This window comes from Dromaius novaehollandiae, chromosome 8, assembly GCF_036370855.1.
Source record: "Dromaius novaehollandiae isolate bDroNov1 chromosome 8, bDroNov1.hap1, whole genome shotgun sequence".
NCBI lineage: Eukaryota > Metazoa > Chordata > Aves > Casuariiformes > Dromaiidae > Dromaius > Dromaius novaehollandiae.
The window spans coordinates 11,559,787-11,584,979 of record NC_088105.1 but is presented as its reverse complement, the minus strand read 5'-3'; the positions used below and the strand labels follow the sequence as shown (position 1 = coordinate 11,584,979).

Genomic DNA, 25,193 nt, shown 5'->3' with positions numbered 1-25,193 from the left:
TAGCTGCTTGACAGCCCTCGACTCTCTCGGGGGCTACAAGTTTCAGCGATGGCTTCCCCCCAGCCTAGCTTTCCCCATACAGCACAGGCCAGAGACTCTCGCTGCGTGCCTTCAGCGTCCTCTTGCTGGGGTCAGTGACTCCATGCACAACACTGAGACGATGGTGGGATTTAATTATTTAATTCATGGAGGAGCATCCGTGCTCTGCAGTACTGGCAGCTTCAGCAGGTACCTGGAGCTAGACTTCTGGCTTTGCTTCGGGAGCTGGCCCCGGGGGAGACTGGTGCCTGAAGGCCTTTCCAGTGGACCACTGCTCCTAAGGAAAACAAAAGCCAGAGTGAGAGCCGAGGAGAACAGGAGAGCCCCAGAGCTGTAAGCGCTGGCCAGCAAGGCAAGCGAGGCCTGGCACAGGAGCTTGTTCCATCCATCCACCAGCTTGCCAAGCTGCAAAAGCCTCTCGGGGAGGGCAAGGAGAGGGAAAGCAAATGCAGACTCAGCGCAGGCTGATGCCGGGCTCCCAGAGCTGGCTTAAGGGAGAGGCAAAGATTAAGCTGCTCCAGTCCTCAGCCCAGCAGAGATGCTGCGAGGAAGGAGCTGCAGCGCACGCTGCTTCCTCAGGGCTCCTTCCAGCCCTGCCTGGGTGAGACGTGTCACAGCTGCCACCGCCCTGCTGGTGAGGAGGGCCAAGAGCACCTACCAGCTCCCCAAGGGCTTTCAGCGCATGCTCTTGCTGCTCTCCAGGGGCTTTCCCTACGTGGGCCTGCTGGAGTACAGTCTGGGCCACCTCCTCCAAGGGCAGGCTGAACCTCTGCCCAGGAAGCAACTCAAAGGCAGAGAGCATCAACTTACAGAGCTCATCTCCAGCCACGTCTTCTCCAGGAGGTTGCCATTCAGCGCACAGGCTTGGAGGCCCTGGGTGAGGCACAGCTGGCTCTCGTGTTTGTCACCCAGCATGCGGAAAATGTACGCTTTCAGGTGGTAGACTCTGGCGTAGAAGACGGGGCTTGTAGAGCACCGCGCGAAAGCCTCTTCGGCCAGCTACCGAGAGAACAACGGAGAGGCACGTCAGGAAAAGGCATCGAGCTCGGCAACGGCTTGCCACTGAGGACAGCACCTATTCCCCAAGGAGAAAAACCAGCCCCAAAGCGACAAGGGGCGCACAGCCAGCAAGGCTGACGTACCACACAAAGCTCTCCGGAGCCAGAAGCCCTCATATGGCACAGGCATTTCAAGCAGGGCTCACTAGCTCACGGCTGTGGAAGTCTCTTCTCCTCTCTTGCAGGCCATTCCCACAAGGGAATTCTCACACGCCCAGCAAGACACCCTTCACCTGACCGCCTTCTCTTCCACCTCCTGCCGAGACCCCTGCGAGAGGAGGCTTTCGCCATATTCCTCTCTAACCCACTACCCTCTGCCTCTCCCCTGGCTCCACCCCATCACGGCTGCTTCCACCTGGCCTTGTCAAGCCACGGCTGTTAGGAACACCCCTGTCCCTGGAGTCCCCTTACAGCACGCACATCCCTGTCCTCCTCTTCCCTCACCCTTAGAGCCCCGGCACGGCTCTCCCAGGCCCTCGCCGAGCTGTGCTCAATGTCCTTTCTCAGCAGCAGGCTGTAGCACTCCAGGAGCCGACTGCACGCTTGCGTGGCAGGCACAGAGGCGTCAGCTCCCTTCAGCAGCTGCTTGGCTTTTTCAAAGGGCTTCTGGAAGTTGTCCCATTGCCCAAGCCTTGCAAACCTACATGGTGCAGAGAGAAACACACACACACACACTCACACATTTTGTGGAGATGATCGAGTAACTGGACTGTCTCCTCGGCTAACAAGTCTTAGGCTGCTTGCCGCCTTGCTCCCAGTGCACGGCCCCCCCAGTCCCTTTCATCACAGCACCCCAGGGACGGCCACCTTGTTGGAGATGGGACGGGGGACGTGACAAGCCCAGAGCTCCCACCTCCCCTGCCAGAACCGCTGCCTGGGACCTCTCGCCACTCAAAGCAACCCTCTAACTTACCAAAGAGCCAGGGATGAAAACAGCCCAAACAGGATGCTCTTCTGTGATTTGAGGATGCAGTTTGCTTCATTCTGCTCTACGAAGCTCCTGCACTCCTCAAATGACTTATACTCCCAGCCTGTAATGCAAACGTATCTCAGAGAAGCAGTGCTGCAGAAAAAGAAAGGCGGTGGGGGGAGGGGGGAGGAAAGAGAGAGACAGACAGACAGACAGGCACGCACGCACGCACGCACACGCACGGCCAAATTGCCAAGGACCCTGAGGAGAAAGTAAAAGGATTGCTGAGGGCTCTGGGGTGAGCGCTGTATCAGGAGAAAAACCCTCTTTGCAAGCCTCCTGGCTCTCTGTGGCCCTCCTCACTGAGCACTTACCAGCATAAAGCAAGAGGTCTAAGCAGCAGGAGAAGAAGCACGCCTGCCCGATGATCCGGTGCTCTCCAGCCACCTGCTTCTCTAGCCTGGCGAGCACTTCCACACATTCCGGGTACCTGGGCAGGGAGACAACGAGCCTCCATGGAGCATCTCCCCGGGGTGGGGTCCAGGTCAGCACCTCCAGATGCTTCCCGCTCCCCTTCCCATCATCCCTCTCTTTCCCTTCTGCGCTCTTTCCGGCAACTCCGTCAGAGTTTCTCCTTCGGACTTTTTTTCACCCAGTACTCTTCTGGCAACAAGTCTCCGGGGAAAGGCTTCAGTGACCCCAGCTCAAACGGCAAGGCCCGAAACAAAACTCAGGCATCCTTCCCATGCGGCCAGGGCTTTCCCATTGGCCCAGCAGCAGAGCTAGTCACCTTTCCATCAAAGTCTTTCAGTCAAAACAGGCAGAAGAGCACGCACAGATCCCCAGGACCCTCCACGCTGGCCTAGAGAGTGCACTTTGTTCAGAAACTGTTCCTCTTGCGAGCTTCCCCTAGACGAGTGCGTGAACCGAATCCAGAGCCGCCTCGGGCACCAAGGCCAAGGGGCAGGGAAAGGCCCGTGTCCACACAGTTAAACCTGGCTAGCGCCCAAGACACAGTGGGCGCCCCCAAACTGCCTAGTGCAACGGCTCCCTGCACTGTGCTCGCTCCTATACCAGGCCTGGGAATTGACTGGGGGAAGCAGCACGTGGCAAGGGCCAAAACCAAGCCAGGAACTGTTCAAGCAGTTTAAAAGCAGACACGCGCGTTCCCAAATGGCCAGCAACGTTCCCTGGCATTATTTAATTTACCAGCGTAGATACAGCCAGCGAGCGTCAAAGAAGAAACCAAAAAGCCCTCTTCTCTGTGCGCAGGGAATGACACAAGAGGGATCTCTGGTGGTCCCCTGACACCACACAACCAGCAGCCTGGCCAGCAGCAGCATTACCTCATCTGGAGGAAGAGCGCCGTGAAGAGCGTGGCCAGAACCTCACGGTCTAGATCGGGCTGCTCCAGCTCTGCGCACAGGCTCTTGGCACGATAGCCTGGCAAGGAAAAAAAAAACAAGGAAAAATAAAAAAAGCAGCAGACTCGCACAGACTCGCTCTCTCTGCGGAGACCTCTTCTCGCAGGGACTGGGGGCAGTACATACCGACATCGACAGAGAGGGGCAGATTTCCCAGGCTGAGGTTCAGATGGGACAGGGCCTGGGCGAATTTTGCGGCATTTAATACCCCTCCTCCAAAGGGCTCGACGTCGGAGCTGAGCTGCATGGCCGCCCGCCCGTACTGCAGCCACTCTTCCCGGCAGCCCAGGTCCTGGCAGCGCTGGGCGTATTCCACGTAGGCCCAGAGGATCTGAAATGGTCCAAACAGGAGAATGCACAAGACTGAAGCTCGCCAGGGCGATTCTCTGGCCTAGAGGGCTCAGGCCATAAACCCAACAGCCAGGTTCTCTCTTCTCTTTTACTCGCAGGCCTCTCACCCGAACCACAAGCCATTCTTACGAGTGCCGCTGCTAACCGCGGCCGTGTCAAAACGAGGGCTGCGGGGTGTCGCGCACCAGGTTTAGAAAAGGCCACAAGGAAACTGCAGAGCACAGAAACTGGTGCCGGCTTAAAGCCACAATCAGCCCACCGGTTACAGTTATGAAACAAATCCGATGAGAGGAACAACCAAAAAGAACAGCAACCCGCATCTTCCGGAAGTTTGTAAAGAAGAGTCCAGGGACACGGACGTCTCCGGCCTATTTGGCCTCTTCTTGCCAGGGCAGAGCCCGCTGCTCCTCTTGCCAGGCCAGGGGAAAGGAGCTATGTCAGAAACGTGTCTGCTGCTGCAGAGAGAAGGCACTCACGTGACTCGCATCCCCGGACTCCTCGGCCGTGTTGACCTCCATGAGCGCTGCCAGGCGCGAGCGCCTCCGGCCGCTGGAAGCACTCTCCAGGCTGAAGAGCTGCCGCAGCAAGAAAAGGCAGCGGCTCTGCCGGAGCAGCCAGGGGAGCCTCTCCCTCCTGCCACACAAGAGAAACTGCTGGGCCGCAGCCGCTAGCGACGCAGGGCCGAGTCAGACAGGGCCGAGGGAAGCAGGGGGGCAGAGGAGGCAGCTGGTGCAGGCAGGGCTGCAGGGATGGAGGCGGCAGAACCAAGAAGCACCACCGGGGAAAGAGGACTGCTAACAAGGACACACGGTGGCACTGCAGCCCAGAGAGGCCGAGCAAAAGTGGGCACCAGGAGGAAAAGGGCTGCTGTACGGGAGGCTCGCACCCGGCTACAGCCCCTGAGCTTCCTCCTTCTCACACCCCACCTCCACTTTCCCCCTCCATGCCCCCCTCCTGCTCCTTCCCGCACACTCCCTTTCCCTCGGCAGCCTGTACTCCCTGGGAGCATTGCTCTGCTCTCACCCGCACCATCCCCCACAAGCCAACACGTGCCGGCTCCCCCATCCGTTAGCCTCCAGGCCCCTCCGCAGCTTTCCCCATGTCAAGACCTATGCTCTGGTAAAGTCTGGGCTTCAGCCTAGGTGGGGGTGGGCCGAGGGGCTCAGGACCACGAAGAAAATGCCTCTTTCTTCCCTCCTCTTTCCCTTCAGCTGCTTACCTGGCCTCTTGATGAAGGCAGGAGGCCTTGGTCACCTCCCAAGAGGCATGCTTCAACTTCTCCAGAAGAGATTTAAAGACCACGCCAGCTGAGGTGACCGGGAATTGCCTGTTTAGCAGGCTCAAGGCCTTTCTCGTCGTCATCTCTGCCAGGTCCGTGCAGCCCATATTGTAGCAGACCTGCACAGGAGAAGGGTCCTTCGGACAGGCCCAAAGGGCTCCGACTGAGCACACCCCAAATTTCAAGTCTCTGGCTCATTCAAGGCCAAGGGCTTCGACTGGCTTTGGCCAGAGGGCAAGGCGGTCACAGGAAAGGCTGCTCACAGCAGCCGTGCCTCTCAGGGCCAGGGACAGCCCCCCCACTCCCCAGCAAGGCATCCAACTCCTCCCACCAGGAGAGCCCTCAGAGCCCCCCTATCACTTTACCTCCCCTTTCAGGCTCAGGAAGGTGGCTTCTTCAAAGCAGGCCAGCACCTTGGCTTTCTTAGCCCTTTCCGAGCTCATCAGGACCTCTGCTTTGGTCAGATTTGTAAAAGCCTTTGAACAAGCACACAGAGAGCAGGCGAGCGTCAGGGTGGAGCCTGCCTGCAGCCCCCTCATTCCCACTCGCCTCCAGCATCTCTCCGAGGAGGGCACGCGTCTGCCCCGGCAACGCCCACCCCCACACACACCACAGCCACCAGGGCTCCTTCGCACCACCTCCTTGCAGGCAGGCGCACCTTGCGCCAAGGTCCTGCTTCTCTGCCCTGCGTCTCTTGCCACAGGAGAGGCAAGCAGCAGGAAACCCCTGAGTCTGAGCCCTGCTGTCCATCCCCAGGTCCCCACAGAGGCATGTCCCTTTGCAATGGGGAGATTGGCTTGCCCAGGGCAAGGCCGCTGAGAGGACTCCATGTGCAGTGGGCTCTGGCAAGCAGGGCAGCTCACCAGGTAGTTGTCGCAGACGTGCAAGTAGGCAGCCGCGCACTCCAGCAGATAATAAAGGGCTCTGGCATCGTTGCCCATTGCCATGTGGTGGTGAGCCAAGGGCACGAGCACCAATTCCACGATGGCCTTGCATTCGCAGGAACGCACGGCACCGCGCATCCCTTTGGTCTCGCTGGCCACCGTAGGGATCTGTTCGGTCTTGGCCAGAAACCGCTGCGTCGCTCTACTCGGAGACAAGATCACGGAGAAAGAAGAGACACGCGAGTGTCACCTGCGCTGGTCTGGCTGCCGAGACCGACAGCACATTCCAGCGCAGCACAAGGCCACACGCACGCATGCATCATACGAGCGCGCTGGTTGGTTCTTCTGTCTGCCCCACACAATGGCAACCAGTTTCCCAGTGGCATTCCATGTGACAGTGGGTCGACGCGGCCGACCCCTGAGTGGCCTGGGTCCCCCCAACCTTGCTTTCTCTCTCCCCCCATGCTCCTTCCTCCCTTCCGCTCTTCTGCTGCCTTCTCTCCTCGCTCGAGAGCTTTGGCTCTCCCCTGACTGCAAGCAAAGCCAGTACCACCCACTAACCCAGTGCTTTTTGGCAAGATTTGTTCTCTCCCACTGCAGCAATGTCAACCAGTGCACTGGGCAGTCTTCGGGAGCCCCGCAGCCCCAGAGCACAAGGAGAGCCTGGCCAGGCAGGGCAAAAGTGAGACGAGGAGCAACACCTCCCCTTTCAAGCAGTGGCCAGCTATTGCTTTGGCATTAGCCTTTGCTGACGCTGCTCTGGAGCAACATTAGTCTTTTAGGCAGGCAAGATGACAAGCGGGCATTTGCGGCACCTTCCACAAGCCTCCCTGCTCCCAGCGGCTGCTTTGCTGCTACCCGGCTCGCAACATTGCTCTCGTACAGCTAGAAAGCCAGGGCTGCTCCACCCTAGCGTGGCCATCCTCACTGGGAGCCCCCGGGCTTCCTCAAGGATGCTCATCTCCTGGGCCATCGCATCCCAGCTCCCACCCAACAGGCCAGCTCTTGCCTAAGCTAGTGTCACAGCTAGCCGGCAAAACTGGGAACTCCACTTGCCCCCTCTGGAGACCCTGAGCCCGCTGACTTCCAGAGATAATCAAAACCTCCTCTCCTCACCGAGAAGTCACCACCAGGACGCTCTTCCCTTCCTGCAGCGCTTTTGCAGTCTCTGGAAACAAAGCACAAGTTAAACACCTCTCACCTCACAAGGGGGAAGAGCTACATCTGGCATGCTGTAGCAGAGGAGGAGAGCAGAGTCAAGGCGCCGACGGCGCATCTCTTCCTGGCCCCTTCCCCTGCGATCTGCCTTCGCCGCAGGGCTGTTATGTTTCCGGCAAGTGTAGCGGACCCACCAGGAAACACACCTCGGCCTGCTGGGCTGGGGGGTGCAACCCTGAGGCTCTTGGCACTGCAAGGAGATGGGCTGCGCTCTGGTAATTCCAGGGAAACGCAGGAGGGCACTCAAGGGCACAGAGGCTCTACACTGGGTCCACAGCATGTCTCTGGCCGTGCAGCTGTGCTCACTGGAGGCCTAAGCTAGTCCTGCGAACGCATCTGCACTGCACTGAAAGCAGCCCTAGGCTTCCGGGAAAGGCTTCTGCAGACAGGGCTTGAGACAGAGGAGCACTTCCATTAACTGTGCAACCACAGTGGGGAGGGCCCAGGCTCCAGGGCACGGCAGATTACGTACCCGAAGTGGTGGGCTGCTCATCTCGCTCCGTCTCGTGTTGGCCCAGGGAGGCCTCCCAGCTGGGCAAGTAGCATTTGCTGGGGAAGTCGTCACAGCTCTGTCCCTCCTGGATGCCGCTGATGGCACAGCGGTGGAAAGCCACAAAGTCCCCTCCGCCGCAGCACTGGCACTTGTGCACTTGCCTCTGCAGGAAGGCCGCGCACTTGTGGTGCATGGCCACCCTCTGCGCCTTGGGCCACAGCTCATAGGCAGCCTCCCGCAGCAGCGGGGCGCAGAAGGCCAGGACGCCGGACTGCAGCCTCGCGGTCTTCTCGGTCTCACCCGAGGACCACTTCTGGGCACCTGAAAGGCAACGGGGCTTGGCATCAGCCAGAGCGCAGGGCCGCCACAGCCGGCAGGTGAAAGACAGGCCTTGGCGCGGCTCCTCGGCGGGAAACCGGCGCTCCTGCGCTCAAAGCCTTGCAGCACTAGAGCAAAAGGGCCCAGTTCGCCTTGCTGAGACTAGCATGGCCCGCGCAACAGGCTGCTGCTCTGCCCTCCCTCCCAACGGACAGTGCTCAGCCGCGCTCCGGCAAGGAGCTGGCGATGCTGCCAGCAGCAGGAGCGAGCCGCAGCCAGCTCCTTCTTCCCGCTCTGCAAGGCGGTCCCAGCTTCCCACGCTCCCCCCGGCGCCAGCGGGGAATAAAAATCCACGCACAACACCTCCCCTCTGGACACTGCAGGAGGCTGGGCAGGGACATCAGGTGTTTCCTGCCCCTTCCCCTGCACGGGCACTGAGCAGCGCTTCGAGGCAGGGTAGCGGAGGCACTCGGAGCAGCTCACTGGAACGTTTCCCTCTAGCACAAAGCCTGGGGCACACGCGCCCCCTGAGATTTCCTTGTCCGAGCTCTTAACAACCCATCCCTAACTACCAGGGTGCCCTGGGCATTACACACCGCTGGGGGGACAGTGCGGCGTGCCCTGGGGAGCCCCGCCAGGCACACGGCCGGGAGCGGCAGGAGCCTACAGCGCTCCCAGGGCCGTGGTATCACCACTTACCGCACTCTTCCTCCAGAGAGGCGACGGACCCCTTGGTGGAAACACTGCTGTCTTCCGCCACCTTTTCAGCCTTCAGCCACTTCAAGATGCGGCCTCTCACCAGGACGTTCAATGCCTTCTCCATCTTAGCCTTGGTCCACGTGGGAAGGATGTGGAACAGCAGCTCGGTGGTAAACATCAGCCCGATGATGGCTGCACACTTCAAAACCAGCTGCTCTGAGGGCTCCATGCTGTCCAGCTCAGTCAGCGCAATCTCTGTCAAAAACAAGCCGCAGGTCTCTCTCTTGCCCTCTCCCAAGACCAAGGCTGCAGAGGCTGCATCAGCTTCCACACAGGACATGGTAGATTCTAGCCTTGCTTCCTAGGGACCAAACCCGTTGGGCAGGCGCAACCCAGGCCACCCATCTTTGCTAGAGGGCAGGGATGCTCATTCACAGCCTCCCACCCAGCACCCCTAGAGACGGGAAGAGCCAGCGGGACCACAGCCACCTTCCCAGCAGAGCTGAGAGGGGCAACTCGGCAGCACGCGGACGCCCAGCCTCTCTCTAGCCAATGCCCCGGGAAAGAAGCCCGGCGATGCCCCAGCAGGGCTCGGCCCCTCACCTTTCAGGGTGGGGGGAAGCACGGTGTTCTGCAGGTTCACGTCAGGTCTGACGGTGCACACCCTGCAGTCCTTCCCCGCGCTGGAGCTGTGGCATGCTGCCCCAGGAGAAGCCTCCATCGCAGAAGCTGAGCGGAGCGAGAGAGCAGGATAAAGCGATTATCAAAGGGAGGCAGTTTGTGCCGTGACTGCCTGCCTGCACACGTTACTCATCTGCCCTCCCTCCGTCCTCCACCCTTTAGCATTCACCCCCCAGCAGGTCTTCAGCAGCTGGGACCTGGGGTCAGCGGCAGCAGAAATCCAGCCGCGGGGCTGCCGACAAGGACCGCTGCAGCCACGTGACTCTCGGCACCGCTGCAGAATAACCGCCCCAGGTCACGCTCGTCCCAAACCATTCCAGGGCTTAGCTTAGTGCCAGGGAGCCTCTCTTCTCCTCCTTTGCAATTTTCTGCCACAGCAGCAGCGCTGGCCCTCTCAAAGCCACCAAGACTCCCCAGCCCGTGCTTGGCCTATCCCAGCAGCAAGGCATGGAGGAACCCACACCTGATCCACACCAAGCTCGGTACTGCTGCAACATCTGACTGGGCCAAATTCACAGGGGAACCCCAGGGCAAGAATGTGCTGTGGAAGATGGACCACAGCAACCAGGCAGCCCACCACAAAGGTGCTTACTGAAGAGGCTCTCCCACTTGGCCTCCGTTTTTCCATCCTTCCGCAGCGGGTGGAACAAGAGCATGTTGTGGCGATTAAGGTGGCTCAGCAGTTCCTCACAGTAATATGGGATCCCGTAGCTTCTCTGCATCAGGAACCTGGAAAGGAGCAGATCCAGCAGGGACTGACACAGGCAAAGCGAGGCGGGACACACTTCGCACCAGCGTCTTCACCACAGCCACACCTCCCTTTTGAACGGGCCAGGACTCCCACCGGCTCTGGCACGTGAGCTGCCCTCAAGATACAGCGGTTGCTGCAAGCCGCAGGAGAACAGTCGCGGACAGTGCCCAAGGCGCAGAGCAGCAAGCCTCGTCTTTCCTGTCCCCAGCAGCCTCGACCCTCGCCAGCACCAGTGAGAGCCTCGGCCCCGGCAGATCAGCCCCGCCGCCTAGGCAAATGCCTTCCCACACCTCAGCCACGCCAAGGCCCAGGACCACTGCCCGCCTGCCTTCCAGCGCAACACACAAGGGCTGACACCTCCTATGCTCTGTGTCCAGGCAGCTGCCCACTCTCAGCTCACAACTGCCAGCGTCGTGTGTCATGAGAAAGCCAGCTCCGACGCTGCCTAGACGCAGCGGCGCTTCCAGAAGCCGCGCGCTTCCTTTCCCGGGCGTTCCTTCCCTTCCACCCTCTGCAGAGGTTCGACCCCTCGGGAAGAGCTCAGAGGCCCTGCCTGGCACTTACGTCTCTAGGGCCCGGGGCATGCTGACAACTCCAAGGGCCTGGCAGGCTTTCTGCACAACAGCTGAAGGTTTCAGCTCTTCCAGATGGACACAGGTTGTTTGCTGCAGCTTCAGGATGTCTGCTGCAGTTTTGCAAAGCCTCTGTCTTCTAGAGCGACCAGGAGCCAAGCCCATGACCAGGAAGGCCGGGACATCTCTGAGCATCCGCCACAGAAAAGCCCAGGAGGTCGCGTCAATGTAGTGCGCGTTGTCGATGACAAATACGACAACTTCTTCTTCAACCGTCTGAAACAAAGCGGTTGTTCAGGGTGGATTCCGAGCGATTCTCAAGCATCTTCCGCAGGAGGAACTTTGGCCGGCCTCTCTCCAGACAGAGAACGCTCCGAAGTCTCTCTCCTCTCCCCAGCTACTTGTGCATTCAGAATCTCCCTGAGACTTTAAGGTCTCTCAGGCAAGGGAGCACAGAAAGACACCGCTCCTCCTCCCGAGCACGTGCCCTCCAACTTTACAGGAAGAAAGTTATCAGGGCCATGGCACGGGCAGCTTAGCCTCGGAAGGGCAAGGACTCCAGTACCTTGTCCTCCCGCCAGCTCCCACCACTCTCCTGCAGAACCCTCAGCCTGCCGCCTTGCTTTCCTTCTCCGACCCACGATGCAGAGAATTGCTCACCTTCTGTAGCACTTTCTTAAGCACCGACTCCAGTGCCGCTGTCCTTTGAGCGTCACTCATCTTGGAGACCTTCTCCGACAGCGGAAACTGGCCAGAAAAGCACAGTCACAGAGAAGCAGCCTCTCAGGGCATTTCAGCACGCCTACCCCCCCCACAAGCCTAACTGAGCAAAACGCCGCGGCTGCCCTCAGCATCTTACCTCTCCCCAACACAACGGGGAGGGGACACAGTGTGGATGTCACCCTGAGCCCAGAACAGAGCTCCTCTGCTGAGGGTCTCTGGCAGAGCTGGGGGTTGGGGGGCGGTTGGGCTGGGGCCGGGGAGGGGGAATCGTTTGGCAGGACAAGCAGAGCTTGTTTCCTCATGATGGGCATCTTGGGATGGAGCAGCGTGAGCGCAGCGGTGAGCTCAGCACCAGCTCATCAGCCCCATCTCAAAGCCTCTCTGCAATGCCCTTTCAGGCCGCTAAGCAACACACCAGGAACTGCCTGCAGCAGCCTGGCACCTCGACTCAGCCCAAACAGAGAGCCCCCCCACCAGGCCCCCAAACAGAAGCCCGTGGTATCCCCCTGCTCTTGCCACCAGGCAGCTAAGCCCACTCCCCAGCAGAGCAGCCAAATGACCGCAACCACAGGACGGCTCACAAGCAGGCCTTTGCCCTGGCCAGAGAGGGCTCTCACTCTCACCTTAACCAGGAAAGGGACATTGAGGAGGCAGTAGCTGCTCTCTCCCATCAGCCCTCGGAGCTTTTGCTGCAGGACGAGCTGTCTGGCGCTGCACGACTGACAGGCCTGGAGGCCCATGGCCACAGCCAGCATCATGTGCATGGCAGAGCAGGCCTGCCTCAGGTTCCGCTCCGTCAGCTCCACAGCCACTACCCTGCCATGCAGAAGCAAGAGAGACAGCTTCAGAGAGCGCCCCAAACAGCCACAGCCTTCTAAGACAAAGCTCTTGGAGAGAGGCGTAATCGGGGGCCGACGGCAAGGGCACTCTGGACACACGGCCCCAGACGGGCTCTTCAGTGCAAGCAGCATTTGTCAGGCAGGCCAGGGTTTCTTCTCTTTGGTCTGGAGGGGCACAAGAAGCCCTGAGCTCCGGCTCTCCTTTGCTTTGTGCCTGGCCCAAAGCAGCAAGGGGAAGAGCAGTGGCTCCAGAAGCCACCTCTAGCTCCCTCAAGAGCTAGGAGGAGGGCACGCAGCTGCTCCGAAGCAGCATCTCCAGGAGGCTTTTCAGGGCTGCAGTCCAGGGGCCAGGCACACTGGCAGAGGGGCTCAAGGAGCCCACGAACATCAGTGGGTGGGCAGGGGAAGTGAGCCACAGGTACCCGTCAACAACACTCACCTGTGCCCAGCAGCCTGGCCTAAATAGGCAAGTTCAGTGAGGAGATGGCTCTTTCCAGAGCCCATAACGCCCTCAAATGCCACGATGCGGCTTTCTTTCCTAGCCACGTAGGCTTTCAAGTAACTTTCAAAGAGGGCCATCTCCTTCTCCCGACCTGTGCAGGCAAGCAAGAGAGCAAGCTGTCGCAGCGAGCCGAAAAGCAAAGGACCGTCCGCACCCTTCCCTCTCGCCACCACGGCACCCTCCCGCCACCGCATCTACAAGCCTGCCTACAGCCAGGGCTCCTTCCCACCCAAACAGCTCCTCCGCTTTTGCGCCTCTGCCTGCCTTAGGGCACTAGCAGGCCCGCCTCCCCTGAGGCCTGACTCACAGCACAGCTCCCACGCCCTCTTTCCTTCCCTGGCCTCTCGCTCACAGGCAAAGAGGTCCAGACCTCCTCCCACAACTCCCCAGTTTCCCAGCACAAGACTGCAAGGGACAGTCGGAGTCACTGCAGGCACCTGTGTCCAAAAGGGACTCAGAACGTCTCCTCCGGGGACCGGGAGCCGCAACGTGCTTCCCAGCGCCCTGCAGCTAAGGCAGCAGCTGCAGTCCCCAAACAGCTGGCAACAGCAGCAGGCCTTAGAGGCACACAGTGCGCCCTGCGGTTTCCACAGCAGCAGGTGCTCCTCACAGAGCCAGGTGGTGCCGAGAAACAAACTCGGAGGACTCCCACGTAGAGAACACACTGCCAAATAAACTCTGCCAGTCGGACAGAGGGAAAGCTCCTTCCCGAGCCCAAATATGGGCATCAGCTCAGCTCTCAGGCTGCGAGCAACTGCACGCTTCAGAAGTTCCCCCATGCTAGCTATGGAGCGTGGCAGGATCGTCCTGCTTCCCACCTCTAGCTGCGGCGCAACCCCAAAGATAGGAACCAGCCAGGAGCCAAGGTATGCGCCAAACCCTTAGGGCCACTGCAGGCAACGGCATCCCTCGCAAAAGCTTCTCCGTTCCCAGAGTGGTACTAACAGGGACCGAGGGCCAGAAATTGGCTTTCAGGAGACCAAGGCCTTCTCCACCTACCGAGCAAGGTGGGATACGCGGACCTCGCCTTCGGAACCTCCATGCCAGCTATGCTAGAAGGGGGAAGAGAAAAACAAAAGTCAGTTAAGTGGGCAGACGCTGGAGGACGTAGAGTCACGCGGGGAGCTGAGGATGCGCTTGCTCGTGGGTGCCCGCTCTTCTTTCAAGCGGGATGCTATCCTGCCCAGCTCCCACCGCCAAAGTTCACGCTGACCCAGCGGAGGGGGCAAACACCAAAGAAGCACTAGGAAAACTTGGGGCACAGAGCCGCCCAACGGCCACAGCGGGACAGCGGACCGTAGCAAGACTCGAGCACCAGAGGCCAAACCCAAAGGAAGCAGAGACAGGAGCAAGAACCCAGGCAGTGCTGCTGGCTAACACACTGCTTGAGCACGCAGGACAAGCAAAACGAGTCTCTGGTCCTGCCAACTGCTTCCCCGGGCTTTGCTCCCAGGGAGCGGTTTACAGAAGCAGAGCCTTGGAACAGATGCTCTCACGGTGAAGACGGGCAAGCAAGATCTATCGGTTCAAGCCAGGGTGTGCAACAGGAGGACAAGGGTGACTTCTTGGGCCAAGACGCCAAGCACCAGGCACCTTCGGCTCGAGTTTGGGAGTTTCAAGGGGATGGCAATGTTAACGTCCAAAAGGTCATCCAAAGAGACTGCCAAACCCCGGCCCGGGGCAACAGCCGAAGTTTCAGCAAGAAGCCATCAGGAACAGAGTCCCAGTGACCCACGTTCTCCCACGGGAACAGGCCTAACCACAAGGTTTCTGTGAGCTTCATGCTCAGCAGCAGCTGGGAGAAAGCCCCCTCCGCGGGTCAGAATTAATGCTGCAGTGGTCTCGCATGCAACGGAGCGAGCGCAGGGCAGAAAGCGCAGATGGAAGCCATTTGGACAGAGCTTGCAAGGCCCATTGTGCCTACAGGCACCAACAAGCCTTCTGCATCCCTACAGCCTCACTCCTAGTCCCCTAACAGCAGGGGCACTCAGGTAGGCAGGCCAAAAGCACACCCACGCTCTGGCTTTCCATCTTCTCAGCCCCAGGGATGGCAGGGCCGGGCAGAGGCCAGCTTGCTCTCTTCTGCACAACTACTCTTTGCTGACCAAGACTGGACCCCCAGTGCCACTGTGCCCCCAACCAGCCTGCTCCAAGAGGACACTCACAGCTTCTCCAACATCCCCAGGTACTGATGGATGGTGCCAGGATCCGCAACCCCCTTCATCTTCACCTCTGGCAGCTCCTTGAAGTAGGAACAGGGCAGCTGAGAGGTGGCGTAGGTTGCTGTGTCACAGGACACTATGCCGGGGTAGCTCTCCATCAGCCGGGCTGCCAAATTCACCTTCTGGCCCATGACTGCCACAAAGAGAGAGCACACAGTCACGTACCTAGGAGACCAACCCACTCCACCCTTCAAGGCCAACGGCTGCCTCCCCTCCAGCACAGGCAAGCCCCAAACCGTTGGGAGCACAACCCAGAGGAACAACAAGGCTCTGAGCCCCTTCCCCCGCCCCACAGCGGGACCCGCTCTGCCTCTTGTCATTCCTGACAGGCCCCAGGCCGAGCCCAGCAGACACGGGCAACAGGTTGCTCCCGGCCACTCCGCCTCTTCCTTTGGCACACTGCTCTGGTCAAACAGACCCAGCCCAGCCACCCGCTCCTCAGACAGACGCGTCGTACCTGTGTATTCGTGCCTCACACGATGGCCAACGACTCCGCAGAACACCGTCCCACTGGTAACCCCAACGGAGACCGCCCTGGCACGCACGGAGAGCGGCAGGCAGTCAGCAGCGTCCGTGCACAGTCCCGCCTGCCCACCCACCTACCCTCACCCCTCTCCCTCGCACCGCCAGCCACCCTGGCAGTGCAGACCTCGGGGACCGGCAGAGCTCAGCAGCACGACACCCCCGGGTGGAACGGGCTGCGGAGAGCAGCCAGGTAGTTTTCGACCCTTCCCCTCAGGCCAAAGAGCTCTGACCAGCAGAAAGTCACTGACACAAGCAGGCCGAGCTAGAGGGCATGTCACTCTGGGAAACCATCCCTCCCTCCCCTGCGCCGTCCCAAGCAACACGCCTCCCCACTCACTCGATTTTCATAGGCCTCGAGCAGCACGCCTTGGAGATTTTAAGAGCACTTTCCAAGGCGTGAACGCTTTCGTAGGGCACCTTCTCTCCAGGGAGTCCAAATACACACAGGAACGTGCAGCCCTGCCAAGGACACGCACAGCACGCCTCGTCACAACGCCTGCGGCAAACGGCTCGCGCCGGGAGGTTCCGGCCTCCGTGGAGACCGGCAGAACCTCAGGGCAGCCCCGAGCCAGAGGGTGCCGATTGCTGATCCCACCACCGAGGCAGAGCTGCTTCTCCTTTCCCCACCGCTCAAGAGACACAGCTACTTCCCTCGTTTGCTGCCCACACTTTTGCGGGGTGGACTGCTCCCCCACACTCACTTTATCAAACATGATGATCTTGTTGATCTCGCCCTTGTAAGGACGGATGATCTCCGATATCATCACGCTGCTGTCCTGGATAGCTTTGCAGAGCTGCGCTAAGTTGACACGGGCAGCAAAATGCAGCTTGACAAACAGGCAGGTGACTGGCCGGAGCTCAGACATGTAGTCCAGGGGCTGTCTGTCATCAAGCTGGAAGACAAGAGCAGGACACCTTCACCAGCCAGCTCTCCCTGAGCCCTTGCTGCCTGCAGCAGATACCAAGGCAGAGCACACACATGGGCACTGAGAGCAGCTGCTATCAGAGCAAGGAATAAATCCGCCCTTCTGGGCAAAGCAGGCTGCGGCCTCTGCAGGACAGACACCGAAGCACGCAATACATCCCTGAGCAGAGAAACAAGCGCCAGGAACACCACACCTTGCTACAGGCATGGACACAAGGGGCCACCCTCAGCAACGCTGTGGGGACTCCAGGGGAAGCTTGCTCTTATCCCACAGTCACGTCCAGAACAACAGCGCTGGAAAATACAGAGGGAAATCCACCTCCCGCCACCCGCCCCTCTCCCTGCAGGAGCACACAGCGGGCAGCCTCCTGGCACGGGCACCACATGGTGCCAATTCCCCCAGGTTCTCGCCTAAGGGGGCCTTTCCTTTGCTCGTCTGCTTTCTTGAGAACGGCCCCTCTGCAACGCACAGCTCCTCCTCCCCTCCAAAAACGCAGCTCCCGGCAGCTGTGGCCATACCTTCCTCAGCACCGTCGCTGGGATGTACTTGCGCAGCAGCTTCCACAGAGAGTGACAAGGGGCCAGGGTAACAGCGGGCCTCAGGATGCCTAAGGAAGGAAAAGCCAGGCGGTCGCGGGCAGGATGGCGCTGCGAGCCTGCCTAGGGGCAGCGCTGGAAAGCGGGGGCTGGCGCTGGAACTCGAGGAGAACAATTCTCCTCCCTCTGCACCTCTGTTCCTCTTGCAGGGGCTCAGCCAGAGCAGCCCCCGGGAAGGCGGAGGAAGCAGCGAGCCCCTCCGCTGAAGCTCAGCGGGGCCACAGGCGCGAATACAAAGTGCAAGCGGGAGAGGGCAGAGGGCCTTCCTCACTGGCCCCTGAAGAAGCCCGCCCCTCTCTCTCTGGGCAGCCACAGAACATCACCAAGTTGGGGCTCACCTGACAGTTCAGGACAAGAGGAGTTCAGCCGGGCTTGGGGAAACTGAGAGAAGAGTTCTTCACGTTGACACACAGACATCCGTTCCACGCCTGTAACCTAAAGGCACACAGAACAAAAAGGTTTCAGGAACAGCTTCATGACCCACAGAAGACGTCACCAGTTGAGCCAAACCCTTCCAGGGCCCCCGACCCCCTCCCCAAACCCAGCAAGCGGAATCCAGAGCTAACCCTGAGACAGAAGGGCCATCGCTCCCGCTCCCCACCTACGTCGACACCTACAACTCCCTCCGCGGGCATCTATCTCCTCAGCCTTCTCTCACCTTCTTGCCTCACGTCCAGGGCCTCAAAGGCGCTCTAGAGGCCATCCCACCTACCTTCACAGCAGCTGCTTGGCCTTTAATTCTCTTTGCCGTGATCTTGCTCTGGTCACACAGCTCCCAGCAGCCGGCTGACAGGACGACATCACTTGCGGTGGCAAGGTTTTGGGCCTGCCAAACTTCACCCACGGTCTGGCCAAGGAGCAGGAAGTGCTGCTCCCGTTTGTCTCCGACAGTCAGCAGGGATATATGCCCTGCCGAGATCCCTGGCGAGAGACAAGCAGAAGTGATGCAGAGAGCATTTTGACCCCCACGGCCCCCCCGCAGCTCAACTCTGCACAGGCCAAACGTGCAGCTCAGCCCTGCAGACAGCCTCCTCCTCTCAACTGCTTCAAGTGGAGGCGTCTGTCTGGATGGATTCAAGAGTGATTCTCGACAGGGAGCGGGTCCTACTCAGGGGCCTGCTGACAGAGGTCCCCAAAAGCGGTGCCTGCCAAGGGGCAAACGCAGCTGATGCTGACAACGTGCTCACAGCGCAGGGCACCTCCCGCGGCTGCCCCCACCAGAGGCCCAGCAGACCGGCAGCTTTGCTCGCCGGCTGCTCAGCGTGCATGCAGGCGGCTCGTAACCGCCTGCTCGAGCGCACACAGCAGCCTTCCGCACGAAAGGCTTCCGCTGGCCCCAGCGGCGATCACCGCCTCTCCTGATGCTGCAAAGCACCCTGCAGTACTGCGCAGGGCCGTGCATCTGCGCACGCTGCAGCTAAGCCAGCACTCCCCATACCTATCTTCAGTCGGAGCTTCTGGCCCACGTCCGTCTCACGGATCCCATACTTCTCCTGGATTTGCTGGCTGCACTGCAGCACCAGGCTGATGGTGTCCTTCAACTCGGTCTGCTTTACCCTCCACAACACCAGCACGGCGTCCCCTGGGGAAAGCAAGGGCACAGTGAAGGCTCCCAGGAGACCTGATGCTCCCTGGCCTGCACCCACCTGCAGGCACAGCAGAAACCAGCAGGCATGACGAGGAAAACGCGTCTGTGTGAAGGCATCCCCCCGGACTACAGCGCCCTGGGCACAGGGACACCTTCCCCGCTTCCAGGCCAGCTACAACAGCAGCCACGCTGGCAGAGGAAGAGGGCCCGCAGCGGGCCTGGAGGAACGCTGACATCCCCACCCACCCCCCAGCTAGTCCCCTCCAGCGCAGAGACGCCAGGGCTCTCGTGGCCCCTCCTTTCTCCTGTGCTGCCCCAACCCTCCAGCTCCCAGGGCGCCCTGACCCCTGCACATCATTGCTGTCCCACTGCAGCTCCCAGCTTGGGGGCCCGGATGGCAGCTCCCCCCGAGCACCAGGCTGCCAACAGAGCCACCCCCCGGGCTCTGCCAGCTCGCGGCTCTCTCTCCCCTCTCCCCAGCACTCCTCTGCAGCTGCAGCACACAGGCCTACGTCTCTTTTACAAATACATACCTGCAAACTTCAAGATGTCCCCTCCAAAAGCCAGCAGCTCTGCACACAAAAGAAAGCAAAAGAAGCCTTGCATCTCGGCCTTCTTCAAGAAGGCTGCAGGACAGGTCCCTCTGCTCGGAGAGGAGCACAGGGGCGGTGCTGCTTTGTGGGGCACAGCGCAGGAAAGCACAGCTCCAGCCTGGCGACATTGCTCACAGGCACCACAGCACCGGCACCTACAGTACTGGGCCCTGAGAAGAGGCACTGGCAAAGGTAACACACCCATTTGTCAGCGCCCCCACCCCCGGGTCACTTGGGCACCACTAACACTGGCTAGATGCCCCCACTGTGCCCTGGGCCCCAACCCCAGCAAAGTCTTGCTCCATCGCTGAACAGGGGGGCCCTCCACAGGGGCGGGTGCCGAGAAAGCGGGCACCTCCTTGCTCTTTGTGGGGAGCAGAAAGCACCCGCCAGAAGAGCCCAGCTGCTCTCGGTGGCCCTCAGGGCCACAGAAACCCCCAGCCCGCGCAAGGAGGCAGCGGCAGGCTGCCCAGCACCTCTGCCTCCCCACAGCCCAGTCCCCCACAATCCTGCAGAACAGCACTTACCCTCCAAGATGTCGCTCAGGTAGTGATTGAGGGTTTGCGTCACCTCATCCGCACCCTGCTCTAGGCTGATGCTCTGGCTGAATTTCTCTGTCAGAGCAGTGAAACCTGGAACGGGGACACACAGGCGCAAAGAAATCAGGAAGCGTCTACGCGGCCAAAGGACCGGGCAGTTTCCACACCAGCTTCACCCAGCCGAGAGGCACCGCCGAGGAGAACGCAGGAGGGCCTCTGGCAGCGGGCACAGCCGCCCAAGTCCACCGGCGCTTCTGAGCACCCGCCGAGGGTCAGCTTTCCCATCCTCACACCCACACGTTACGCCTGGCACCTGCAGGTGCCCGGGACCCTCCAGCACATCCCACAGCTGCCTCGCCTCTTGCCTACGGCCAGGCAACATGCTCAGCTAGAAAGCCAGGAGGCCTTTGGGAGCAAATGCTGCACCCGAGAAGCCGGTTCCTTTGTGCAGGAGCTGCTCCACCGAGTTTGGCCTCACAAAGACTAACAAGCCTCAGGCGAGGCACTCAGGCCTCATCTCCCATGCCTTCATTAGCCAGAGCCTGGACTAGCTCAGACAGCACCAAAGCTCCAGAGCCGGCACTGCAGTCAACAGCTCAGGCCCAAGCTGCTGCTGCAGCAGCCTCAGAGCTTCCTACGCACGCTGCTCTGAGCGGACGGCTGACCACAAGCAGGCCACAGTGCTGCTGGCAGCAAAGAAAATCCCTGTGGCATGACCTCAGCTATGTCTGAGCACTACTTCCCCAAAGCAGAAGACCTCAGCAGCAAAGAGATCTCCTTTGATCCATTCCCTACCACGGCTGGCACGACCAGGGCTCCAGAAAGCCCACCAAGTCCCAGTGGCTCGGGTCAGCGACTTCTTCTCAGTGCCCGCCCTTTGTAACGCTTTGACCCACCTGACACATCCGCAAAGAGCAGGACTCCATGGAAGTGCTGAACGGAACGGTTTTCCTGCTTCAAGTCCTCAGACAAAAGCAGGTCAGGAACGTAAGCAGCTACTTCCCCCAGTTCCGAGCAGCACCATGCCCTTCTCTCCCAAGCACAAGCCATCGTCAGCGCCCTGCGGTACCCGCGGTACCTCAGGAGAAGACGACCGTGCCCAGCAGGGAGGAGGACAAGACACCACCGCGCAGACTTGCGCACTGACCCCAGGCCTTTGTGAGGCGCCCATGGCCCTCTGCCACCAACGGGGGGTCACAATCAGCTCACAGCGACATCATCCACACGTCATCAGTTACCTGTATGCTGTCATCAAGCTACGGAGCCAGCTGACAGCCTCTGCAAGGCATCGCTTGCCCAGCAACTGCCAGGAAGCTGCCCAAACTCCCTCCTTACCCCGAGCCGCTTACTCAGATGTGGCTAGCGCGGTGCAGGTGTCTCCCACACAGAGCTGAAGGGAGGCTCGCGCTGTTACGGAAATGAGGCTTGTCGGCCACCATAACAGGGCCCAACCCTAGGTTCCCGCAGAAAAGTTCAGAGCCAGATCAAAGCAAATTAAATAATTACATTTTAATAACGTGTGTGCAGTAATTACAGCTCGAGCTGGGTGCCTCCGACGAGGGACCCCGAACAAAGAAATCCCTGGGCAATTACAGCTTTTCCAAATTCAGTTTCCCACCCCTCACGCGGTAGTTCAGACCAATCGTAACTTTCAGGTCTGGGGTCTCCTGCTCCTTAGTGGGTCTCATCGTTGTTCCTAGGCAGGCTGTTTTTCTCCCTCATCTTTACTGTTGCAGTTTCTGCTGACGGTTGTACCTTCGTTTCTTGTTGGGTCTTACTGTTGTCTCTCAAGGTCCTGAGGAGGAGGAGGTGATTCCAAATCATTACAATTAACACTGCCCCAGCAGTGAGCTGAGGCTTTGTCCCTCAAGGTCCTAATGCCCTGCACTGGTCTTATTTCAAAGCCTTGACATCCTCCCTTTTGGAGGGTGAGACGCAGGAATGCAGACTGCTTGTAGCTTCCTTATCTTCCCAGCTGGAACCAGCTCTCAGGCCCTTTTCTTACTGGACTAAGTAAAAGTTCATTATTTTATCTAAGGGTGGCCTAAGGCTTCAGCAAATTTAGCTACTCATGCTAAGCAAGTTTTATAGAAGTCGTGCTGAGCAGCTACCTCTAGACAGTTCCAGTTTGCTGTTCTTTAACCCACACAGGGACTGAACTCCACCTGTGGCTGGAACAGCTGGTTCCCACGTTCCCAAGCACAAATGGCCTAACAAGTGTCGTCACGGAGGGCAGTCCAGGCTTCCCCACGAGCAGGGAGCCCAGGGCACACTGCGCAGGCAGCTCCACAGTGACCACAGAGCACAGCGGGCACCAGCAGCGTGAACAAGCAGCTTGGCAGCGATCTACCTCCCACGGCTGCAAGGCCCCTTCCTGCTCTCTGCACAAGCGCTCTGCCCAAACACCACGGCTCCAGCAGGGCAGAGCCTTCGCAGGAGCCCGAGAGAAGGCAGGGGCCGCTCGCAGCACTGCGCAGCGGCACAGCAAACCAGCTACACCCAGCGCAGGCATATCAGAGAAGGGAAGAAAAGGTTGAGAGACTTGGCAGGAGGCAGCTCCGGTTCCCTGCCGTGCTTGCCAGGGCTGTGCAAAGCTTTCATGCCGCAGGGAAACATATCCTCCTTAGGCACCCTGGCTCACACGCAGCCCGCAGCAGGCTACTCCCCGAGGCGAGGTGAGCTGGGAGCCCAGGGCAGCCCCTGCACGGGCAGGGCTCTCGCTCACGGGGCGCAGTCCTGCAGGGGCTGCCACGGCACACACAGCCGCGTGCTGGGAACAGGGCCCAGCAACAGCCCCAGCCAAGGCGAGCCATGAGCCGCTACCAGGCTCCAGCCAGGGAGGCCTGGCTGGGCCAGCCAGGACCAAGCTGAAACAGGACCAGAGACAGCACTGGAGACAAGCTGCAACATACTTCCAAGAGGGCTGTCCAGGAAATAAGCTACCGAGAGCATCAGCCCAAGAGCCATTCAGCAGGCAGAGGCAGGGCCAGGGACACCTAGGACCTAGCTCAGGCAGGGACTGAAGGCCCGGGCCTGAGCTGAAAGGGGGCTCCAGTGGGCAGAGGGGGCAGGTGGGGGGATGTCAGCCCTCAGGTGAGGCTGGTCAGGACCCTTAGGGCCCAGGAGTGCCCTCAAGGCCCATCTGGTTTCAGAGGGGATTTGCTGGGGAAAGGCCTTTCTGAAGGGCCTTGTTTGCAAGAGTCACAAAAATGCCTGAGTTGTTGCCCAGAAGATTCAGTCTCCCTATTTAACTGTGACATGTGGCTGCTTCCTCTTACAAGTTTCTCTGGGGAGGAAAAGTGTTTCTTTCTCATTGAGCTCCCCAGGTCTAGGGGTGGGGGCCACACCCAAGCTCGTCAGAAACCGCAAGCTTCAACTCAGACTCCTGTGTCCACACGGAGGCTCCGAAACCGATGACCTGATTTCCAGGAGCCTTTGGCACCCACTGCTGCTCACCGACTGCGCAAAGGGCTCCTGCAGCCCAGGGCTTCTGCCGACGGGAGCATCCTGCTTTAGAGTCTAGATCTAAATAGCGCATCCTGACCTTACAAGCCTGTTTTGAATCTCTTTCCTCAAATACCTGCCTTTCCACAGCAGAAGAGTCTCAGATGCTCGGGGGCACCGGTGAGCCATCTGGGCTGGTGCCAGTAAGCTCTGCTGGGCTCTCCAGCCAAAAGACCTTGGTAAACTCCCTGGCTGCAGCACAGTTCTGGGGCCTTTCCCCCGTCATGGGACATAACTCTTCAAGCCAGCAGCCAGGGGCCTGCGACTGGAGGTACAAACCTACCACGCAGAAATGCTCCAGGCGGATTCCATAGACCTTCTGCAGGATTCTCATGAAAATCATGTGTAAGACTTCAGGCTGCGAGAGGAAGGACACACAGGAACATCTCATCTTCATTATTCAGGGCTCCCAGACTACGCCATAAAAGCAGGTCTGCCTTCAACACACCGACTCCCAAAAACAGAGAAGGACTGCTTCCCAATGCTTTGCAGTACTAGCAGTAATAGCCCATTGCATTCCATATTACAAAAGGCAGGAATCACCTCAGAGCAGCTGGCGACCTAACTGCCATGTCTGTGCCCTGTATTTCAATTTCTTCCTCCTCACTGAGCAGCTTTCAAACCAAGTGACGCCAAAATCTACCAGAAGTCACAGACACAGTCACTCCAGGGCACAGTAAGGCACTTCACCACACTGTTAAAAGGAAAAGGGGCGGGGGGGAACCCAACACTGTGGGCCAACAAGTTCTTCGCCTACAGCGCTATTTTGCCGGCTCCGCTTACGAGGCTCGGTCCAGCCCGTGCTGGGGAAGCTGCGGGGCTGTGCCAGCCCCAGCGGCTGCTTTCGCCCAGCTCCCGCGGAGCCCAGAGACGAGCAGAGGCCCCCGAAGCTCGGGCGCGGCGTGGCGCATCCCCCCGCCGCCGCCGCCACCTCGGCCCGGCCCGGCCGCGCTCCCCGCCGCTCGCGCACACGCGCACCTTGGGGGCGGGGAACAGGTCGCCCTTGGCCAGGGCCCGGGCCTCGGAGCCGGCCAGCACGTGGCCGCGCAGGGCGGCGACGATGTCGCCGGGGCTGTAGCGGGGGAAGGTCAGCACCTCCATGGCGCCCGCCGCCGCCAACGGCCGCGCCGCCAGCCGCTTGAATCCGGCGGGCGCCGCCCCCGCCCCGCCGTCACTTCCTCTGCGGCCCGCGCGGCACTTCCGGCGCGCCCGCGGCCGGGGAGGCGGGGGGAGGCTGCTCCCGGGAGCAGCGGAGGCGCCTCCGGGCTGCGGGCGCGGCCCTGTCTCCCGCGCTCCGGGCACCCGCGAGCTGCTCGGGGAGAAGCGGCCGGCGCTGGGCCTGGAGCAGGGCGACCGGGACGCGACCCCGCCCGCGGGGGCGGAGGGCCCGCGGGGCAGGGCCGCCCCCGGCGCCGCCCCCCCCAGCTGCCAACTGCCGACGGCCGCGGGCCCGCGGGGGGCGGAGCCTGCGGAGCCACCGCCCCCGCCGCGCGGAGGGGGCGTGGCCACAGCCCGGAGGCGCCGCCGCCGCCGCTGTAGCTGCTGCTCGGAGCAGCCTCCGTCTGCCGGGGGCAGCTCGGTCGCAGACTTGACTCCGCCCAGAGCAGCGGGAAGAGCCGGCTGTGCCGGCTGCCAGCTGGAAGGCACCTGGCCCAGGCAGCAGCCCCCAGCCGAGCCCCAGAGTCCCTGTTTCCAGGCTCCCAGCCGGAGCAGAAAGGCAGCCTGGGCCCGCGGGGGGGCCGTACAGCGGAGGCAGGAGGACGCACGCGTGCCTGGGCCAGCAGCGGTGGGAGACCAGCTCGACCCCTGCGGGCAGCCCTGGGCCTGCGCCCGCGTGCTCGCTGCTGTGAAATGCGGAGCTGGGAGCGGCGGCAGAGTGGTGTGGACTGCACGCGCACTGCCCTGCCCCTGCCTGGGGGTCTGGCCACAAGCTGTCACCACCCGGACTGCTAGCTCCAG

At 60.5% G+C, this 25,193-nt stretch overlaps 1 protein-coding gene across 1 annotated transcript; it reads right to left on the bottom strand.

Annotated features, from left to right (window-relative positions):
• Positions 1 to 164: 164 nt before the first annotated feature.
• Positions 165 to 24,335, bottom strand: LOC135329093 (adenylate cyclase type 10-like). Its single transcript, XM_064516402.1, has 33 exons — positions 24,213 to 24,335; positions 23,518 to 23,587; positions 19,719 to 19,823; positions 19,132 to 19,170; positions 18,449 to 18,592; positions 17,723 to 17,931; positions 17,349 to 17,445; positions 16,933 to 17,021; positions 16,190 to 16,381; positions 15,826 to 15,947; positions 15,421 to 15,497; positions 14,907 to 15,096; positions 13,741 to 13,793; positions 12,679 to 12,832; positions 12,024 to 12,216; positions 11,338 to 11,424; positions 10,670 to 10,953; positions 9,947 to 10,083; positions 9,277 to 9,402; positions 8,674 to 8,928; positions 7,636 to 7,977; positions 7,062 to 7,113; positions 5,925 to 6,147; positions 5,427 to 5,537; positions 5,002 to 5,180; positions 4,259 to 4,415; positions 3,558 to 3,762; positions 3,354 to 3,450; positions 2,382 to 2,497; positions 2,011 to 2,128; positions 1,542 to 1,737; positions 850 to 1,038; positions 165 to 316 (listed from the first exon to the last, which is right to left on the bottom strand). Exons 1-33 carry the CDS (start codon positions 24,333 to 24,335, stop codon positions 239 to 241), a joined length of 4,809 nt encoding a protein of 1,602 aa, XP_064372472.1. The 3' UTR covers positions 165 to 238.
• Positions 24,336 to 25,193: the final 858 nt, after the last annotated feature.

Excerpts from the sequence above, each read along its gene's own strand:
- LOC135329093 (XM_064516402.1), bottom strand. The coding sequence starts at position 24,335 with ATGGAGGTGCTGACCTTCCCCCGCTACAGCCCCGGCGACATCGTCGCC. Across the intron at positions 7,978-8,673 it reads CTCTCTGGAGGAAGAGTGCG|GTGCCCAGAAGTGGTCCTCG; the intron begins GTAAGTGGTGAT and ends GTTGCCTTTCAG. Across the intron at positions 1,039-1,541 it reads GCCGTGCCGGGGCTCTAAGG|CTGGCCGAAGAGGCTTTCGC; the intron begins GTGAGGGAAGAG and ends TTCTCTCGGTAG.